The sequence below is a fragment of the Acipenser ruthenus genome, chromosome 7, assembly GCF_902713425.1.
Source record: "Acipenser ruthenus chromosome 7, fAciRut3.2 maternal haplotype, whole genome shotgun sequence".
Classification (NCBI taxonomy): domain Eukaryota; kingdom Metazoa; phylum Chordata; class Actinopteri; order Acipenseriformes; family Acipenseridae; genus Acipenser; species Acipenser ruthenus.
This window is the reverse complement of record NC_081195.1, coordinates 69,257,505-69,272,493: the sequence shown is the minus strand read 5'-3', so window position 1 is coordinate 69,272,493 and position 14,989 is coordinate 69,257,505. Positions and strand designations below refer to the sequence as shown.

Sequence of the window (14,989 nt, the reverse complement as noted above, 5' to 3'; positions counted from 1 at the left end):
GACCAGCAGGTTTGTGTGGATGGGTCTGTCCTGATACACGTAGATCGGGTCATCAGAAAGTCTTGGGCCTTTCAGTAGTCTGATATTTATCATCCAATATTGCAGAATTGCATTACAAGCTAGTGTCTCATTGGGAAAGTTATCTTGGCTGTGTAATGAATTTGAGCATTCCTTTCACCCTTGTGTTCAGTGATGTGGATGGTGTTAAAGTCTCCCTTTCTTTCCTCTCCACACAGACTCGCAGCGCTGGCGGTCCGGGAGTGAAGCGGTTCCTGCGCTCGCTGTTCTGCTCGCGCCGCCGCACCCCCCTGCTGGCCGCGCTGTACCTGCTCACTGTGCACGCCCTGCTGCTGCTCTGCCTGTCCGGCCTCCTCTGAGTCAGACAGAGAGGGGGCGGGGCTTCACCAGGACTCCAGCACTGACACAGCACAGGAGAAACAGCGGGGTAACTGTGCCAGGTCTAAATCAAGAGAAGTCTGGCTGTTTCACTTTATAAAGCTTGAAAAGGGAATCTTATTATAATAATGTATGAATGAACCGTCAGCACCGAGTCTTTGTGTTGTCAAACTGCTGTTGCTAGAGAAGAGATTAATACATTCATAAATAAAAAGATAAATAAATACGATTCTGGGCGGGTTTCACCGCAGCGCCCGAGACGAGAACATCCTGACTGTACGGAGCAGACCAAAAAACTATTAAAAATAAAAGCACAAAATCAGGCATGCAGTCCTATAGAGACGGCATCAATGCATGTTAAAGGTGTGAGTGAGGAGAGCAGCGCAGTTACTGTTTTACATTTGTAACGAGTGTATGAACCCAAATGCTGCTAGATGATGTAACTGCAGTGTTAATGTGAGTGCTCGTAGTTTTGTTGTAAGTGTGTCTGTTCAGTGTTCTTGTCTGCAGCGCACCTTCAGAACGTCTTCCAGCAGGTTCCAGGTTATGATTTCCACCTCGCCCGCTGCTCTGTTTCATAAACCAATAAAATACTAAACCGCCCTTTAGAGTCTGGAGGTGCACACAAACACTGTGCGTCCACGTCATGAACATGGCTGATAGAGTCAGCCCTCCTGCAGTAAGTGCAAGAGTGTTTATAGATCCACACCTACCCTAGACTTTATCCCAGGACCTCCCAGTGCCTGCCTGGGTTCTGTGGCTGCTGAGCTCACTGGCAGTGCTGGGAGATTGGACCCAAGTCACCTGGCAGCTCTCTCCATGTGCTGTGCTGTGAAGGACAGAGTGAGCAGCATTCTTCACTATGAGAGGCTCAAACAGTTGTGCTGGTGCGTGGAAGTCAGGGAGTCCGAGTTAGTCCAGGGCTCCAGTAGAAGTAGCTCACGTGTGGGTTTCTGTTTTCAGATCTGTCTTTCTTTAGAGGGGCTCTTTCACGGGGGGTGAAGGGACGGGGTCTCGGGATTTATTTTACTATTTTGTTTAATCTCTTTCTTCCTACTGCTGAAGGAATCTGGGAAATGTTGATGTTCCTGTAATGTTTAATTGTGTGAAAGGAAATGTGTTCATTTCGTCACAGCGACACCATTCCGGTAGATGTTTAGCTGCTTTTTAATATTATTATTATTATTATTATTTTTTTTTTTTGGGGAGACATATTATTCTTTAAATTGTCCGATTATTTTTTCGTGTAAACTTGAAGATTTATTTGAAGTGAAGTGCACTGCCCGAAGTCCTCCAGGCTCCCATAATGCCGTGCTCTCAGCCTGATTGGTTCCTTGTGGTGGCCACAGCTCCAGCCATGTCTTCTCATACCAAGCTGTGCACATCAGGAGTCCTGTCCATGGTTTTCAAGTGCATTGTCTGGATTTGCGTTGCTGTGTGGATCCCTGCCTGGAGTCCTTTACTGGGAACATTTGAATGAAATAGATTTAGTACCTTGCTATGACAGAGGTCCGATACACATGTAGATGAATGTGAAATGTCATTTGGTAGTTAAGTTTAATAGTGACCATGATTTCTGTATTATACCTTTGTTTCCACTACCCTGTCTCTGTTTCCACCATGTATAACTTCCCTGTCGTCCCATTCTGGGGATTGGCTGCTTTAACTTTTAACTTTATTTTTAAATAAAAATGACTATTTATGGGCTTGTTTGTGTGTGCGGTGTCCCTGTCTGTTCACTTTTCACCTCACTGTAGAACACATACTGTACATACACCCCACCGTGTAATACTGCTGGCAGAGTCTTGTGTCAGTGAAATCAATGTGTCCTAGCGAGAAGAGAAGTCCCCCGCTGTATGGGGACAGCGCCAACGTGCTCGTACCCGAAGCCTCGGGGACGCGCGGCGCAGCCCGATCTCTGACAGGTGGATCGAAGTGCGAACAGATTCGACTCGGCGCAGCAATTCCTGAGTTTCGGACAAACGGCCATCGACACAACGGTAAGGACGGTTCTGTCGTTTTTATTTCATCGCATTTCCTTTGTGAGGGATTTTTTATATATATAAAAGAAGTAAAGAAAAAATAAGACTTTAATATTCAGGAAGTTGCACAAATCCTTACAATCTTGTATGTAATTCACTAACAGTAATTAGTGTTTTTATGTAACAGTAATGTATTTTTCAGTTGTCGGAATGCTTAGTACATTTGTTTTGTATTTATTTTAAATAATAATAATAATAATATTAATAATAATAATAATAAACTCTGCAATTGTTATACTTATGAAAGAATCGTGATAGCAAAAAAGGCTGAACGCAATAATGTTTTAATAACTTTGAACATAACTTTAAAATCTTTTTGAAACTCATTTAAACAACATTATCATGAATACTGCACGCTGGGCGGTAGGGCTGCGTTTAGTTTTGATTGAGGAAGTGACTAAACTTTTAAGCGCAGAGTTATCTTAACGACAGTCAAGTGGGTCAATTGCGCTGTTTTTAGTAAATATCCCAACTTTTTAATTAAAAGAAATCTCCCCGCGCTGTGTTGTTAACTCGTGTGATGTTGTTGATGAATTCAATTGTGTGTGATCCTGAAACCGCTATATGCTTGCCTGGGAACCGCAATGGACCAACAGGGACAGCACGCAGCATCACAGTGTCTCTGTCAATGGCACTGAGAAATCAATGTATACAAACTGTAGCTATTGCTCAGGCAAGTCTTTGTCGTTAGCTAGAACTAGTCTTCAGATCTAGACAGGAAGCGAGATGGTCAGGTGTCTGCAAGCGGCAGCGCCGATGATCAAGTCGTGTAAGAGGGTGACGCACCCGGTTTGCAAACCCGAACGCAGTGCTAGTGCAGGTGAAAACGATGCACTCTAATGCACCAGGCAAACGATCCTAGGATTTAGTGCACTACATTGCTTTCAATCACAAACGCTACAAATATTAGATTAATGTGCTCAGTGCAATCTGCACTTTTTTGTCAAAGGATATTACAACGGGTTCAAAACGAAACGGCAAGATCGACGAGGGAGGCTTCGTTTCTTGTGCCAAGTTGCTTTTCTCCAGTAGGTTTGAAACGGTTGTATGAAGTATGGAAATACAGTAGCACTGGTGGACTTGGTAACCTTGGTCCATAGCTTAGACACCTCACACACAGACACACAGACACACACACAGAGACACGCACACACAGAGAGAGACAGACGGGTGCACGCAGCGCAGCTAGTGAAGGGGATACCGTGGACAGCACATGCTGTCGGACCGAAAGCTAATGGATAATGGGCATGTTATGAGCCCAATGATCATGTGATTCACCCTGTAAAGAAAGCATTTCTTCCATTATATACGCTGATTACTGTATGAGCTGGAAGGTAAACCAGAGCCATGCGGGGCGTAGTACTCGACGTGCGAACACTGTAAAAGCGACGGAGAACTCTCCTTTAAAAAGGGGAACACGGCTAAATAAGGACTTTGGTTCTTTGCAGAACTGAGCTGCATGAATTTTTTTTTTAAAGAACACTAAAGTTTGCATGTTAGAAAATGAGGCTCGCTCTTGTTAATGCTGTAGACAGTCACAATCCTGGCACTGCGTTCTGTGCACAGTGCCGCTGTACGGCACACACGTTAGGAATGGCATGGCTTTTGTTAACGGCTTGCACCCGTTGGAGGCTGGGCAGTCGGTAGAGTTCTAGTTTTTGATCAGGAGCTCGGGTTCCTGCCTTCCTTGTCCAATCGCGCAACACAGACGATCTTAGAGAAAGACCATACTGTTTTTGGAACCCATAGTGACTCACTAAGCGGTTTCATTAAAACCCTTTTCATGCTTTGATATTTTTAGAAATGTCAAATGTAGTGTGTTCTGTTAACCACAAGGCCCTGCAGTTGCATAGCTTGCCTGCACTAAATATACACTTTGCTCAGTGGCCTGAAGGCACCACCATATATACAAATAGACAGCTTCCTGAACCACGTGACTGCATAATCTCAACTGATGACACTGTGGCAGACCTGGCTCAATTACAGTGGAATTGTGCAGTTCAGAATTCATTACAGTTACAGTGGAATTGTGCAGTTCAGAATTCATTACAGTCACAATGCAACTGTGCAGTTCAAAATTCATTACAATTACAGTGGAACTGTGCAGTTCAGAATTCATTACAGTCACAATGATATTGGAATTGTAGTGGAGCCTTGGCACACCTGCGTGATTGTAATTGTAATTATACCCTAAAATTGATCCATTACAGTTAAATAGTGCATTTATTTGTCATTCAATCATTATTCTTGTATTTTCAACCTGGTGACCCCCGAGTTTTATATAGTAAGTGTGTGTATTTGTACCTGTGATGATTGCTGCTTATTCAGAATAAAGAGAGTGAGCATGTCAATGTGTGGAGCTGTAATTATAATTGTAATTACTGCAGCATCATTGTAACTGGAATTGGAATTGAACAAATTAGTATTGGAATTGGAATTGGAATTGGAATTTCAGCAAACAATGCTGCTGTCATTGTGATGTGAACTGACCCCAGGTCCGCACTGTGATGTGAACTGACCCCAGGTCCGCACTGTGATGTGAACTGACCCCAGGTCTGCACTGTGATGTGAACTGACCCCAGGTCTGCACTGTGATGTGAACTGACCCCAGGTCTGCACTGTGATGTGAACTGACCCCAGGTCTGCACTGTGATGTGAACTGACCCCAGGTCTGCACTGTGATGTGAACTGACCCCAGGTCTGCACTGTGATGTGAACTGACCCCAGGTCTGCACTGTGATGTGAACTGACCCCAGGTCCGCACTGTGATGTGAACTGACCCCAGGTCTGCACTGTGATGTGAACTGACCCCAGGTCTGCACTGTGATGTGAACTGACCCCAGGTCCGCACTGTGATGTGAACTGACCCCAGGTCCGCACTGTGATGTGAACTGACCCCAGGTCCGCACTGTGATGTGAACTGACCCCAGGTCTGCACTGTGATGTGAACTGACCCCAGGTCCGCACTGTGATGTGAACTGACCTCAGGTCCGCACTGTGATGTGAACTGACCCCAGGTCTGCACTGTGATGTGAACTGACCCCAGGTCTGCATTGTGATGTGAACTGACCCCAGGTCCGCACTGTGATGTGAACTGACCTCAGGTCTGCACTGTGATGTGAACTGACATTCTTTATCTTCATCTTTTGAAGCTAAAGCTGAAGATAAAGAATGTGTTTTGTTAGTAAATAGAATGTATTCAAATTGTACATTACAAAGTGTTATATACAAGAATTGAACATTTGCTTTATAGAAAATAACCAAGTCAACTGTCTCCCAGTCACTCGGCTCTCTCCACTACACCACACTGCCTCCCTCCCAGCCCCTCCGCTCTCACCACTACACCACACTGCCTCCCTCCCAGCCCCTCCGCTCTCTCCACTACACCACACTGCCTCCCTCCCAGCCCCTCCGCCCTCTCCACTACACCACACTGCCTCCCTCCCAGCCCCTCCGCTCTCTCCACTACACCACACTGCCTCCCTCCCAGCCCCTCCGCTCTCACCACTACACCACACTGCCTCCCTCCCAGCCCCTCCGCTCTCACCACTACACCACACTGCCTCCCTAAGCACTTCTACTTGTTATACATTGTGCACGATGGGATATTCACACTGCGAGGGAGCGGTCATGCAGGGTACGCTTATCCAGGCCTCCATGCAGGGAAACCAGACACGTCTGCTCGGCTGAACCATGTTCTGATTCAGCACCTGTCAATGCTGCTCTCTCTCTGCAGATGTGGAAGTCTGTGGTGGGACATAACGTCAGTGTGAAAGTGGAGGCGGAGGGGGACGACTGGGACACGGACCCTGATTTTGTGGTGAGTCGGGGGGGGGGGGGGGGGTCTGGTCCTGTGCTGTCTGTCAGGTAATGATTGTCACTGTTTTAAGTGCACCAAAAGAGTAGGACCAATGGACACAAACCCGGATACACTTTCATCCTGTACACAGACAGCATGCTGAGCTGTGTTCTGTGTTTGGTCCCGGGATCCTGGGTGCTGAGCTGTGTTCTGTGTTCGGTCCTGGGATCCTGGGTGCTGAGCTGTGTTCTGTGTTTAGTCCTGGGATCCTGGGTGCTCAGCTGTGTTCTGTGTTCAGTCCTGGGATCCTGGGTGCTGAGCTGTGTTCTGTGTTCGGTCCTGGGATCCTGGGTGCTGAGCTGTGTTCTGTGTTCGGTCCTGGGATCCTGGATGCTGAGCTGTGTTCTGTGTTCAGTCCTGGGATCCTGGGTGCTGAGCTGTGTTCTGTGTTCAGTCCTGGGATCCTGGGTGCTGAGCTGTGTTCTGTGTTCAGTCCTGGGATCCTGGGTGCTGAGCTGTGTTCTGTGTTCAGTCCTGGGATCCTGGGTGCTGAGCTGTGTTCTGTGTTCAGTCCTGGGATCCTGGGTGCTGAGCTGTGTTCTGTGTTCAGTCCTGGGATCCTGGGTGCTGAGCTGTGTTCTGTGTTCAGTCCTGGGATCCTGGGTGCTGAGCTGTGTTCTGTGTTCAGTCCTGGGATCCTGGGTGCTGAGCTGTGTTCTGTGTTCAGTCCTGGGATCCTGGGTGCTGAGCTGTGTTCTGTGTTCTCGTTTCAGAACGATGTGTCCGAGCAGGAGCAGCGATGGGGGGCAAAGACCATCGAGGGATCAGGGCGCAGCGAGCACTTCAGGTATGAACACAGCTAAGGGGAGCCCATACTCTGGATTTTCCCAGAGTAATTGCCTTTAAGAAGTCTGTAGTTGTTAGTTATTAATGCAATAGAATAAAACGTGTTAATTACTCAACACAAAACAATGCGGTCCCTCACTTCCCCTTGTTTGAACAGTTATAGAGTATCAATCAATAACTATCTGCAAACTATTTCACTAAATGAATACATTCTGTACGAGTATATTCTCTTCATACATTTCCAGGTCAGAGCTCTCTGTCTCTCTGTCTCCCAACATGACTTCTAGCTAACAGTAGATCCACAAGCAGCTGACAGAACAGGAAGAGGAAGCAGTGACTCAGTTAGTTACTCGCTCTGTGCTGTAGTTAGCCAAATAAGGGCTTGAGAAACTGCTGTGCTGGGTGCGTCTGAGCAGCAGCAGCATGCCAGGGTTCCCTGCAAGTGAACCAGCTGCTCTTCTCTGGTTTGAATCCTACCTTACAAAAGTTTCTAACATGGTAAAAGCATACCAAAGTGTAATAAAGCACAGGGGGAGCATTGTAAAGCACTGCAAAAATGGCTTGGTAGACTTTTCTAAGGGCTGCTTCGCTCAGGAGCGGAGTGTGTCTGTAGCAGATCAATCAGCTGATCCTCACGCTCAGGAGCTGAGTGGGGCTGTAGCAGATCAATCAGCTGATATCCACACTCAGGAGCTGAGTGGGGCTGTAGCAGATCAATCAGCTGATCCCCACGCTCAGGAGCTGAGTGGGGCTGTAGCAGATCAATCAGCTGATATCCACGCTCAGGAGCTGAGTGGGGCTGTAGCAGATCAATCAGCTGATCCCCACGCTCAGGAGCTGAGTGGGGCTGTAGCAGATCAATCAGCTGATCCCCACGCTCAGGAGCTGAGTGGGGCTGTAGCAGATCAATCAGCTGATATCCACGCTCAGGAGCTGAGTGGGGCTGTAGCAGATCAATCAGCTGATCCCCACGCTCAGGAGCTGAGTGGGGCTGTAGCAGATCAATCAGCTGATCCCCACGCTCAGGAGCTGAGTGGGGCTGTAGCAGATCAATCAGCTGATCCCCACGCTCAGGAGCTGAGTGGGGCTGTAGCAGATCAATCAGCTGATATCCACGCTCAGGAGCTGAGTGGGGCTGTAGCAGATCAATCAACTGATCCCCACGCTCAGGAGCTGAGTGGGGCTGTAGCAGATCAATCAGCTGATATCCACGCTCAGGAGCTGAGTGGGGCTGTAGCAGATCAATCAACTGATCCCCACGCTCAGGAGCTGAGTGGGGCTGTAGCAGATCAATCAGCTGATCCCCACGCTCAGGAGCTGAGTGGGGCTGTAGCAGATCAATCAGCTGATCCCCACGCTCAGGAGCTGAGTGGGGCTGTAGCAGATCAATCAGCTGATCCACGCTCAGGAGCTGAGTGGGGCTGTAGCAGATCAATCAGCTGATCCCCACGCTCAGGAGCTGAGTGGGGCTGTAGCAGATCAATCAGCTGATCCCCACACTCAGGAGCTGAGTGGGGCTGTAGCAGATCAATCAACTGATCCCCACGCTCAGGAGCTGAGTGGGGCTGTAGCAGATCAATCAGCTGATCCCCACGCTCAGGAGCGGAGTGGGGCTGTAGCAGATCAATCAGCTGATCCCCACGCTCAGGAGCTGAGTGGGGCTGTAGCAGATCAATCAGCTGATCCTCACGCTCTGAGTGGGGCTGTAGCAGATCAATCAGCTGATATCCACGCTCAGGAGCTGAGTGGGGCTGTAGCAGATCAATCAGCTGATCCCCACGCTCAGGAGCTGAGTGGGGCTGTAGCAGATCAATCACTTGATATCCACGCTCAGGAGCTGAGTGGGGCTGTAGCAGATCAATCAGCTGATATCCACGCTCAGGAGCTGAGTGGGGCTGTAGCAGATCAATCAGCTGATCCCCACGCTCAGGAGCTGAGTGGGGCTGTAGCAGATCAATCAGCTGATCCTCACGCTCAGGAGCTGAGTGGGGCTGTAGCAGATCAATCAGCTGATCCTCACGCTCAGGAGCTGAGTGGGGCTGTAGCAGATCAATCAGCTGATCCCCACGCTCAGGAGCTGAGTGGGGCTGTAGCAGATCAATCAGCTGATCCCCACGCTCAGGAGCTGAGTGGGGCTGTAGCAGATCAATCAGCTGATCCTCACGCTCAGGAGCTGAGTGGGGCTGTAGCAGATCAATCAGCTGATCCCCACGCTCAGGAGCTGAGTGGGGCTGTAGCAGATCAATCAGCTGATATCCACGCTCAGGAGCTGAGTGGGGCTGTAGCAGATCAATCAGCTGATCCCCACGCTCAGGAGCTGAGTGGGGCTGTAGCAGATCAATCAGCTGATCCCCACGCTCAGGAGCTGAGTGGGGCTGTAGCAGATCAATCAGCTGATCCCCACACTCAGGAGCTGAGTGGGGCTGTAGCAGATCAATCAACTGATCCCCACGCTCAGGAGCTGAGTGGGGCTGTAGCAGATCAATCAGCTGATCCCCACGCTCAGGAGCTGAGTGGGGCTGTAGCAGATCAATCAGCTGATCCCCACGCTCAGGAGCTACAGAGAGACATTGGAGGTGGAGTTGAAACACCGGCACAGGTGTGCAGGATTTATTAACAAAACAGAAAGTAAATAAATATGGTCATGTGACGTTACCAGCCATGATAACGCACAGAGGACACATACTGCAAGCTGTACAAAAATACAAAATAAAACACAGTACAAAAACTACAAATAAAAGGTGCCTGTGGCAATGTGCCCCGCCCCTGTGTGCATGTGTGTGTTATATGGTGTATGTTGCGTGTGTTAATGTTGGTGTATAGAGATTGGTACACGGGATATAAACGGGTCTGTGTTTCACGTGTGATTTAAATTGTATATTTGTATTTAGGCACGGGATTGCACATCACTGCACGTGCATTTAAAGTATAGTATGTGAGCACGGGGTTGCACAGAATTAATTCACGTGCTGGGATTCAAGTGAATAATTAATTAGTAATTGAATCCCAGCACAACAGTATATATAGATGCACATTTCTTTCACTCTGGGTTGTGTGTTCGGTGAGTGGAGAACGGGATTGGAGACGGAGGTAATTGTAATAAGAATTGTGAAAAGTAGAAGCTCACCGTGTTTGTCTGTGTAGTCCGTTTTGTTTGTCTATTTATTTTGGTGTAAGTGCCGTGCCCTGTGTTTTGTTGGTACAACCTTTTTATTTTCTGTTCTGTTTATTAAATGCTGAGCAAAACCATTCGCTCAGCTCCACCAAACCACACCTCTCTGTCGTTTTATTTCCTGCTTCTGGTCTGACGCCACCCACTCCGGCTGTCTTTGTGACAGTGCCCCAGAGGGCGAGCGCTAGCCTTATACACAAACGTCCCGCTTCAGGAACCGACTACACTACATAACCCTCGCTATACATCACATGGGATCACTATCCCCTAAACTAACCTACTGATACATACAACGACTCCTGCTGCTTCATACGGCCTTGGCTGGGCATTGCCTTCACAAGCACCGCTTGCAGTCTCAGGGTTGCGTAGCTGTCGTTCCTGCAGAGCGGACCCTCTCCTCTCGAGTATACGCCACTCCCCTCTGGCATGGCGCTGCAGTCGCCCCGAGCCATCTCCCACGGATGCTTTTAAACTGACGGACACTCTGTCAAGACCCGCCCACCTGCTGATTGAGGTCCAGCACAGCCAATCACTTGCTGCCCTTCCCCTCAACCAAGCCTAGCAGGCAGCAAGTCTCAAATCGATGCCGTCTGTAAACAATAATTCAATCAAACAAAAAAAACTCCCAAAACGATACACAATAAACCCATTTCCCCATACAAATGATACCAACACTAATTTACACATGTGCAGGGCAATCGCCCTGGTACAGAGCCCCACTATTTTTTGTGATTCAAGTATATCACGCCCACTCTCTCACTCTCCCTGTCACTCTCACTCACACTCTCTCACTCTGTCACTCTCTCACTCTCACTCTGTCACTCTCTCACTCTCACACTATCGCTCTCTCCTTCTGCTTGTCTCCAGTGTGCACCAGCTACGGGAGCACGTGTCGAAGGAGCACGAGGAGAAGAAGAAGAAGGAGCTGGCGGAGGGGCCCAAGGCCTCGTACGGATACGGGGGCAAGTTTGGGGTGGAGAAGGACCGCATGGACAAGGTACTGGGAAAGGGTGTGAGGGACATGGTCAAGCTCTGATGGCTTTGGTTGTGTGTGATCCAGGCTGTGTAGTTGTGTGTGATCCAGGCTGTGTGGTTGTGTGTGATCCAGGCTGTGTAGTTGTGTGTGATCCAGGCTGTGTGGTTGTGTGTGATCCACGCTGTGTGGTTCTGTGTGATCCTGGCTGTGTGGTTGTGTGTGATCCAGGCTGTGTGGTTGTGTGTGATCCACGCTGTGTGGTTGTGTGTGATCCACGCTGTGTGGTTGTGTGTGATCCACGCTGTGTGGTTGTGTGTGATCCAGGCTGTGTGGTTGTGTGTGATCCACGCTGTGTGGTTGTGTGTGATCCACGCTGTGTGGTTGTGTGTGATCCAGGCTGTGTGGTTGTGTGTGATCCAGGCTGTGTGGTTGTGTGTGATCCACGCTGTGTGGTTCTGTGTGATCCTGGCTGTGTAGTTGTGTGTGATCCAGGCTGTGTGGTTGTGTGTGATCCACGCTGTGTGGTTGTGTGTGATCCACGCTGTGTGGTTGTGTGTGATCCACGCTGTGTGGTTGTGTGTGATCCAGGCTGTGTGGTTCTGTGTGATCCAGGCTGTGTGGTTGTGTGTGATCCAGGCTGTGTGGTTGTGTGTGATCCAGGCTGTGTGGTTGTGTGTGATCCAGGCTGTGTGGTTGTGTGTGATCCAGGCTGTGTGGTTGTGTGTGATCCAGGCTGTGTGGTTGTGTGTGATCCAGGCTGTGTGGTTGTGTGTGATCCACGCTGTGTAGCTGTGTATGATTGTTTACTCTGTGGTCTTTGATGTCTGAACCCTGACACAGCTCCTGATTGCTGTTGTTTTTCTCCCAGGTTGCCATGGGCCACGGCTATGTGGCAGAGGTGGACAAGCACTCCTCTCAGACCGACGCGGCCCAAGGCTTCGGGGGGAAGTACGGGGTACAGAAGGATCGCATTGACAAGGTGAGGGACCCCGACAGGCTGGACCCTCCTGATACCCCTGCCAAGGGACTGAGCAACGATACAGACAATAGGAGGCTGTGTGGTCCAGTGGTTAAAGAAAATGGCTTGTAACCAGGAGGTCCCCGGTTCAAATCCCACCTCAGCCACTGACTCATTGTGTGACCCTGAGCAAGTCACTTAACCTCCTTGTGCTCCGTCTTTCGGGTGAGACGTAGTTGTAAGTGACTCTGCAGCTGATGCACAGTTCACACACCCGAGTCTCTGTAAGTCGCCTTGGATAAAGGCGTCTGCTAAATAAACAAATAATAATAATAATAATAATAATAATAATAATAATAATAATAAGTGTAGTCCCCTCTTCCAGAAGTTCAGCACTAACATGCATTAAATCATTATAGCGTAAAAAAGGGGTTAAACTACATGTGCTTGTTTTGCTGTGGAATAATATTCTGACAGATATATTTCACTGGTGCAGCTGCTCTCCTCTCTCCTCTCCTCTCCTCACCTGTCTACTTTCCTCCTTCGCAGTCTGCCGTCGGCTTTGAATACAAGGGGCAGGTGGAGCAGCACGCCTCGCAGAAAGGTAAGGAATTGTAATGTTTACTCTGAGTTAATGTGGATTTATAGACAGACACACAGACAGACAGACACACAGCCATGCAGACAGACAGGCAGACAGACAGACAGACACGCAGACAGACACAGACACGCAGACACACAGACACGCAGACAGACACGCAGACACGCAGACAGACAGGAAGACACGCAGACAGACACACAGACACCACAGACACGCAGACAGACAGGCAGACACGCAGACACGCAGACAGACATACAGGCAGACAGGCAGACAGACAGACACCGCACAGACGCACAGACAGACAGACACCACATAGACAGACAGACAGGCCGTCCCTGTACTGTAACCTCCGTGTTCTCCCCCTCTCTTTCCCCCTCCCCCTCTCTCCTGTTCAGATTACTCAAAGGGCTTCGGAGGGAAGTACGGTGTGGAGCGAGAGAAGGTGGATAAAGCAGCTTTGGGGTACGACTACAAGGCAGAGACAGAGAAACACGAGTCCCAGAAAGGTAGGGGCTCCCCCTGTGGGCAGGGCAGGGTAGTGCAGGGCAGCACAGTGCTGGTACAGCTGCTATCCGTATCTGTGTGAGAGGCTTGAATTGTAATATATGTGTGGATTTACAGACAGACTGTCCCTGCACTGTTTGTGACGCTTGTTCTCCACCCTCTCTCTCTCTCCCCCTCTCCCCCGCTCTCCTGTTCAGATTACTCAAAGGGCTTCGGAGGGAAGTATGGTGTGGAGCGAGACAAAGTGGATAAAGCAGCGTTGGGGTACGACTACAAGGCAGAGACAGAGAAACACGAGTCCCAGAAAGGTAGGGGCTCCCCCTGTGGGCAGGGCAGTGCAGTGCAGGTTCAGATGCTAGCTGCATCTGTGTGAGAGGCTTTCCTGCATTTATAGGCTAATGTTATAACAAGTTATATGTTTTTTTTCATAGTATTTTTAAAAAACAGAAATATGCACATTGGGTCCTGTCTCACTTGCTGTGGCTGTCTGCGTATACGCTTGCAAGTTATTTCTGAACATTTTTTTTTTCATATTTGTATTCCTGTGTTCAGGGTTATTAATCAGCTGGGACAGAGAAGAATCTGTTTTTAAAGGGAAGATACAGTGCAGGTGGAAATGTGATGTTAGGAATGCATCAGGCTTCAGGACTAGCAGACAGCTGTAGATAATTCCAGTGCAGAGAGGGGCCTCACACAATGAAATGTGATGTTAGGAATGCATCAGGCTTCAGGACTAGCAGACAGCTGTAGATAATTCCAGTGCAGAGAGGGACCTCACACAATGAAATGTGATGTTAGGAATGCATCAGGCTTCAGGACTAGCAGACAGCTGTAGATAATTCCAGTGCAGAGAGGGACCTCACACAATGAAATGTGATGTTAGGAATGCATCAGGCTTCAGGACTAGCAGACAGCTGTAGATAATTCCAGTGCAGAGAGGGACCTCACACAATGAAATGTGATGTTAGGAATGCATCAGGCTTCAGGACTAGCAGGCAGCTGTAGATAACTCACACAATGAAATGTGAATCGAAGCAGGTGAGGTGAAATATTTTCACACTATGGTGGACAGACAGACAGACAGTCAACCCTCTGTTCTCTCTCCTGTTCAGATTACTCAAAGGGCTTCGGAGGGAAGTACGGTGTGGAGCGAGAGAAGGTGGATAAAGCAGCTTTGGGGTACGACTACAAGGCAGAGACAGAGAAACACGAGTCCCAGAAAGGTAGGGGCTCCCCCTGTGGGCAGGGCAGGGTAGTGCAGGTACAGCTGCTACTCTGTGTGTATGAGAGGCTTGCCTGTGTAATATCTGTGGGGTACTGCACTGTCAAAACAATATCTTACATCGGCAGTGACCGAGCGGAAGTGATGCAGTTCATGGTGCTGGTAAACTGTTCGAAGCCTTTCATGTACAGCGACCTCATATGGGGTTGGATAAAAAACCCTCTCTTCTGTCTTTATATGGGGATGCTTGGAAAGATGCAAATGCATCACAGCTTCATATGAGGATGCTTTTATTACCCCATATAAATCAATGGAAACAATGTCAATGACAATCATACTTATTATGAGTCCAAAAGCGTTCTTTCAGCTATTTTGAGTATTTCATGCCTGAAAGGGCTAACTGTGTGCTGAGATTGAACAGCAGTTAGAATGTGGTTCTACTGATTTCATATGACAGTATGGGAACATGGAGC

General features: G+C 48.7%; 2 protein-coding genes across 8 annotated transcripts in view; both read left to right on the top strand.

Annotated features, from left to right (window-relative positions):
• The window catches only part of LOC117419547 (golgin subfamily B member 1-like), a 36,831-nt gene extending 34,725 nt beyond the window's left edge, over nt 1-2,106 (top strand). For all 6 annotated transcript variants that reach the window (XM_059027772.1, XM_059027770.1, XM_059027771.1 and 3 more), the window contains exon 23: nt 237-2,106. In XM_059027772.1, coding sequence (XP_058883755.1) covers nt 237-377 — 141 coding nt within the window. In that variant the 3' untranslated portion in view covers nt 378-2,106. The remainder of the gene's footprint in view (nt 1-236) is intronic.
• Nucleotides 2,107-2,284: 178 nt separating this feature from the next.
• Nucleotides 2,285-14,989, top strand: part of LOC117414840 (src substrate cortactin-like) — a 34,428-nt gene continuing 21,723 nt past the window's right edge. For both annotated transcript variants that reach the window (XM_059027766.1, XM_059027765.1), the window contains exons 1-9: nt 2,285-2,396; nt 6,175-6,258; nt 7,011-7,084; nt 11,123-11,252; nt 12,100-12,210; nt 12,739-12,793; nt 13,186-13,296; nt 13,492-13,602; nt 14,407-14,517. In XM_059027766.1, coding sequence (XP_058883749.1) covers nt 6,175-6,258; nt 7,011-7,084; nt 11,123-11,252; nt 12,100-12,210; nt 12,739-12,793; nt 13,186-13,296; nt 13,492-13,602; nt 14,407-14,517 — 787 coding nt within the window. In that variant the 5' untranslated portion in view covers nt 2,285-2,396. The remainder of the gene's footprint in view (nt 2,397-6,174; nt 6,259-7,010; nt 7,085-11,122; nt 11,253-12,099; nt 12,211-12,738; nt 12,794-13,185; nt 13,297-13,491; nt 13,603-14,406; nt 14,518-14,989) is intronic.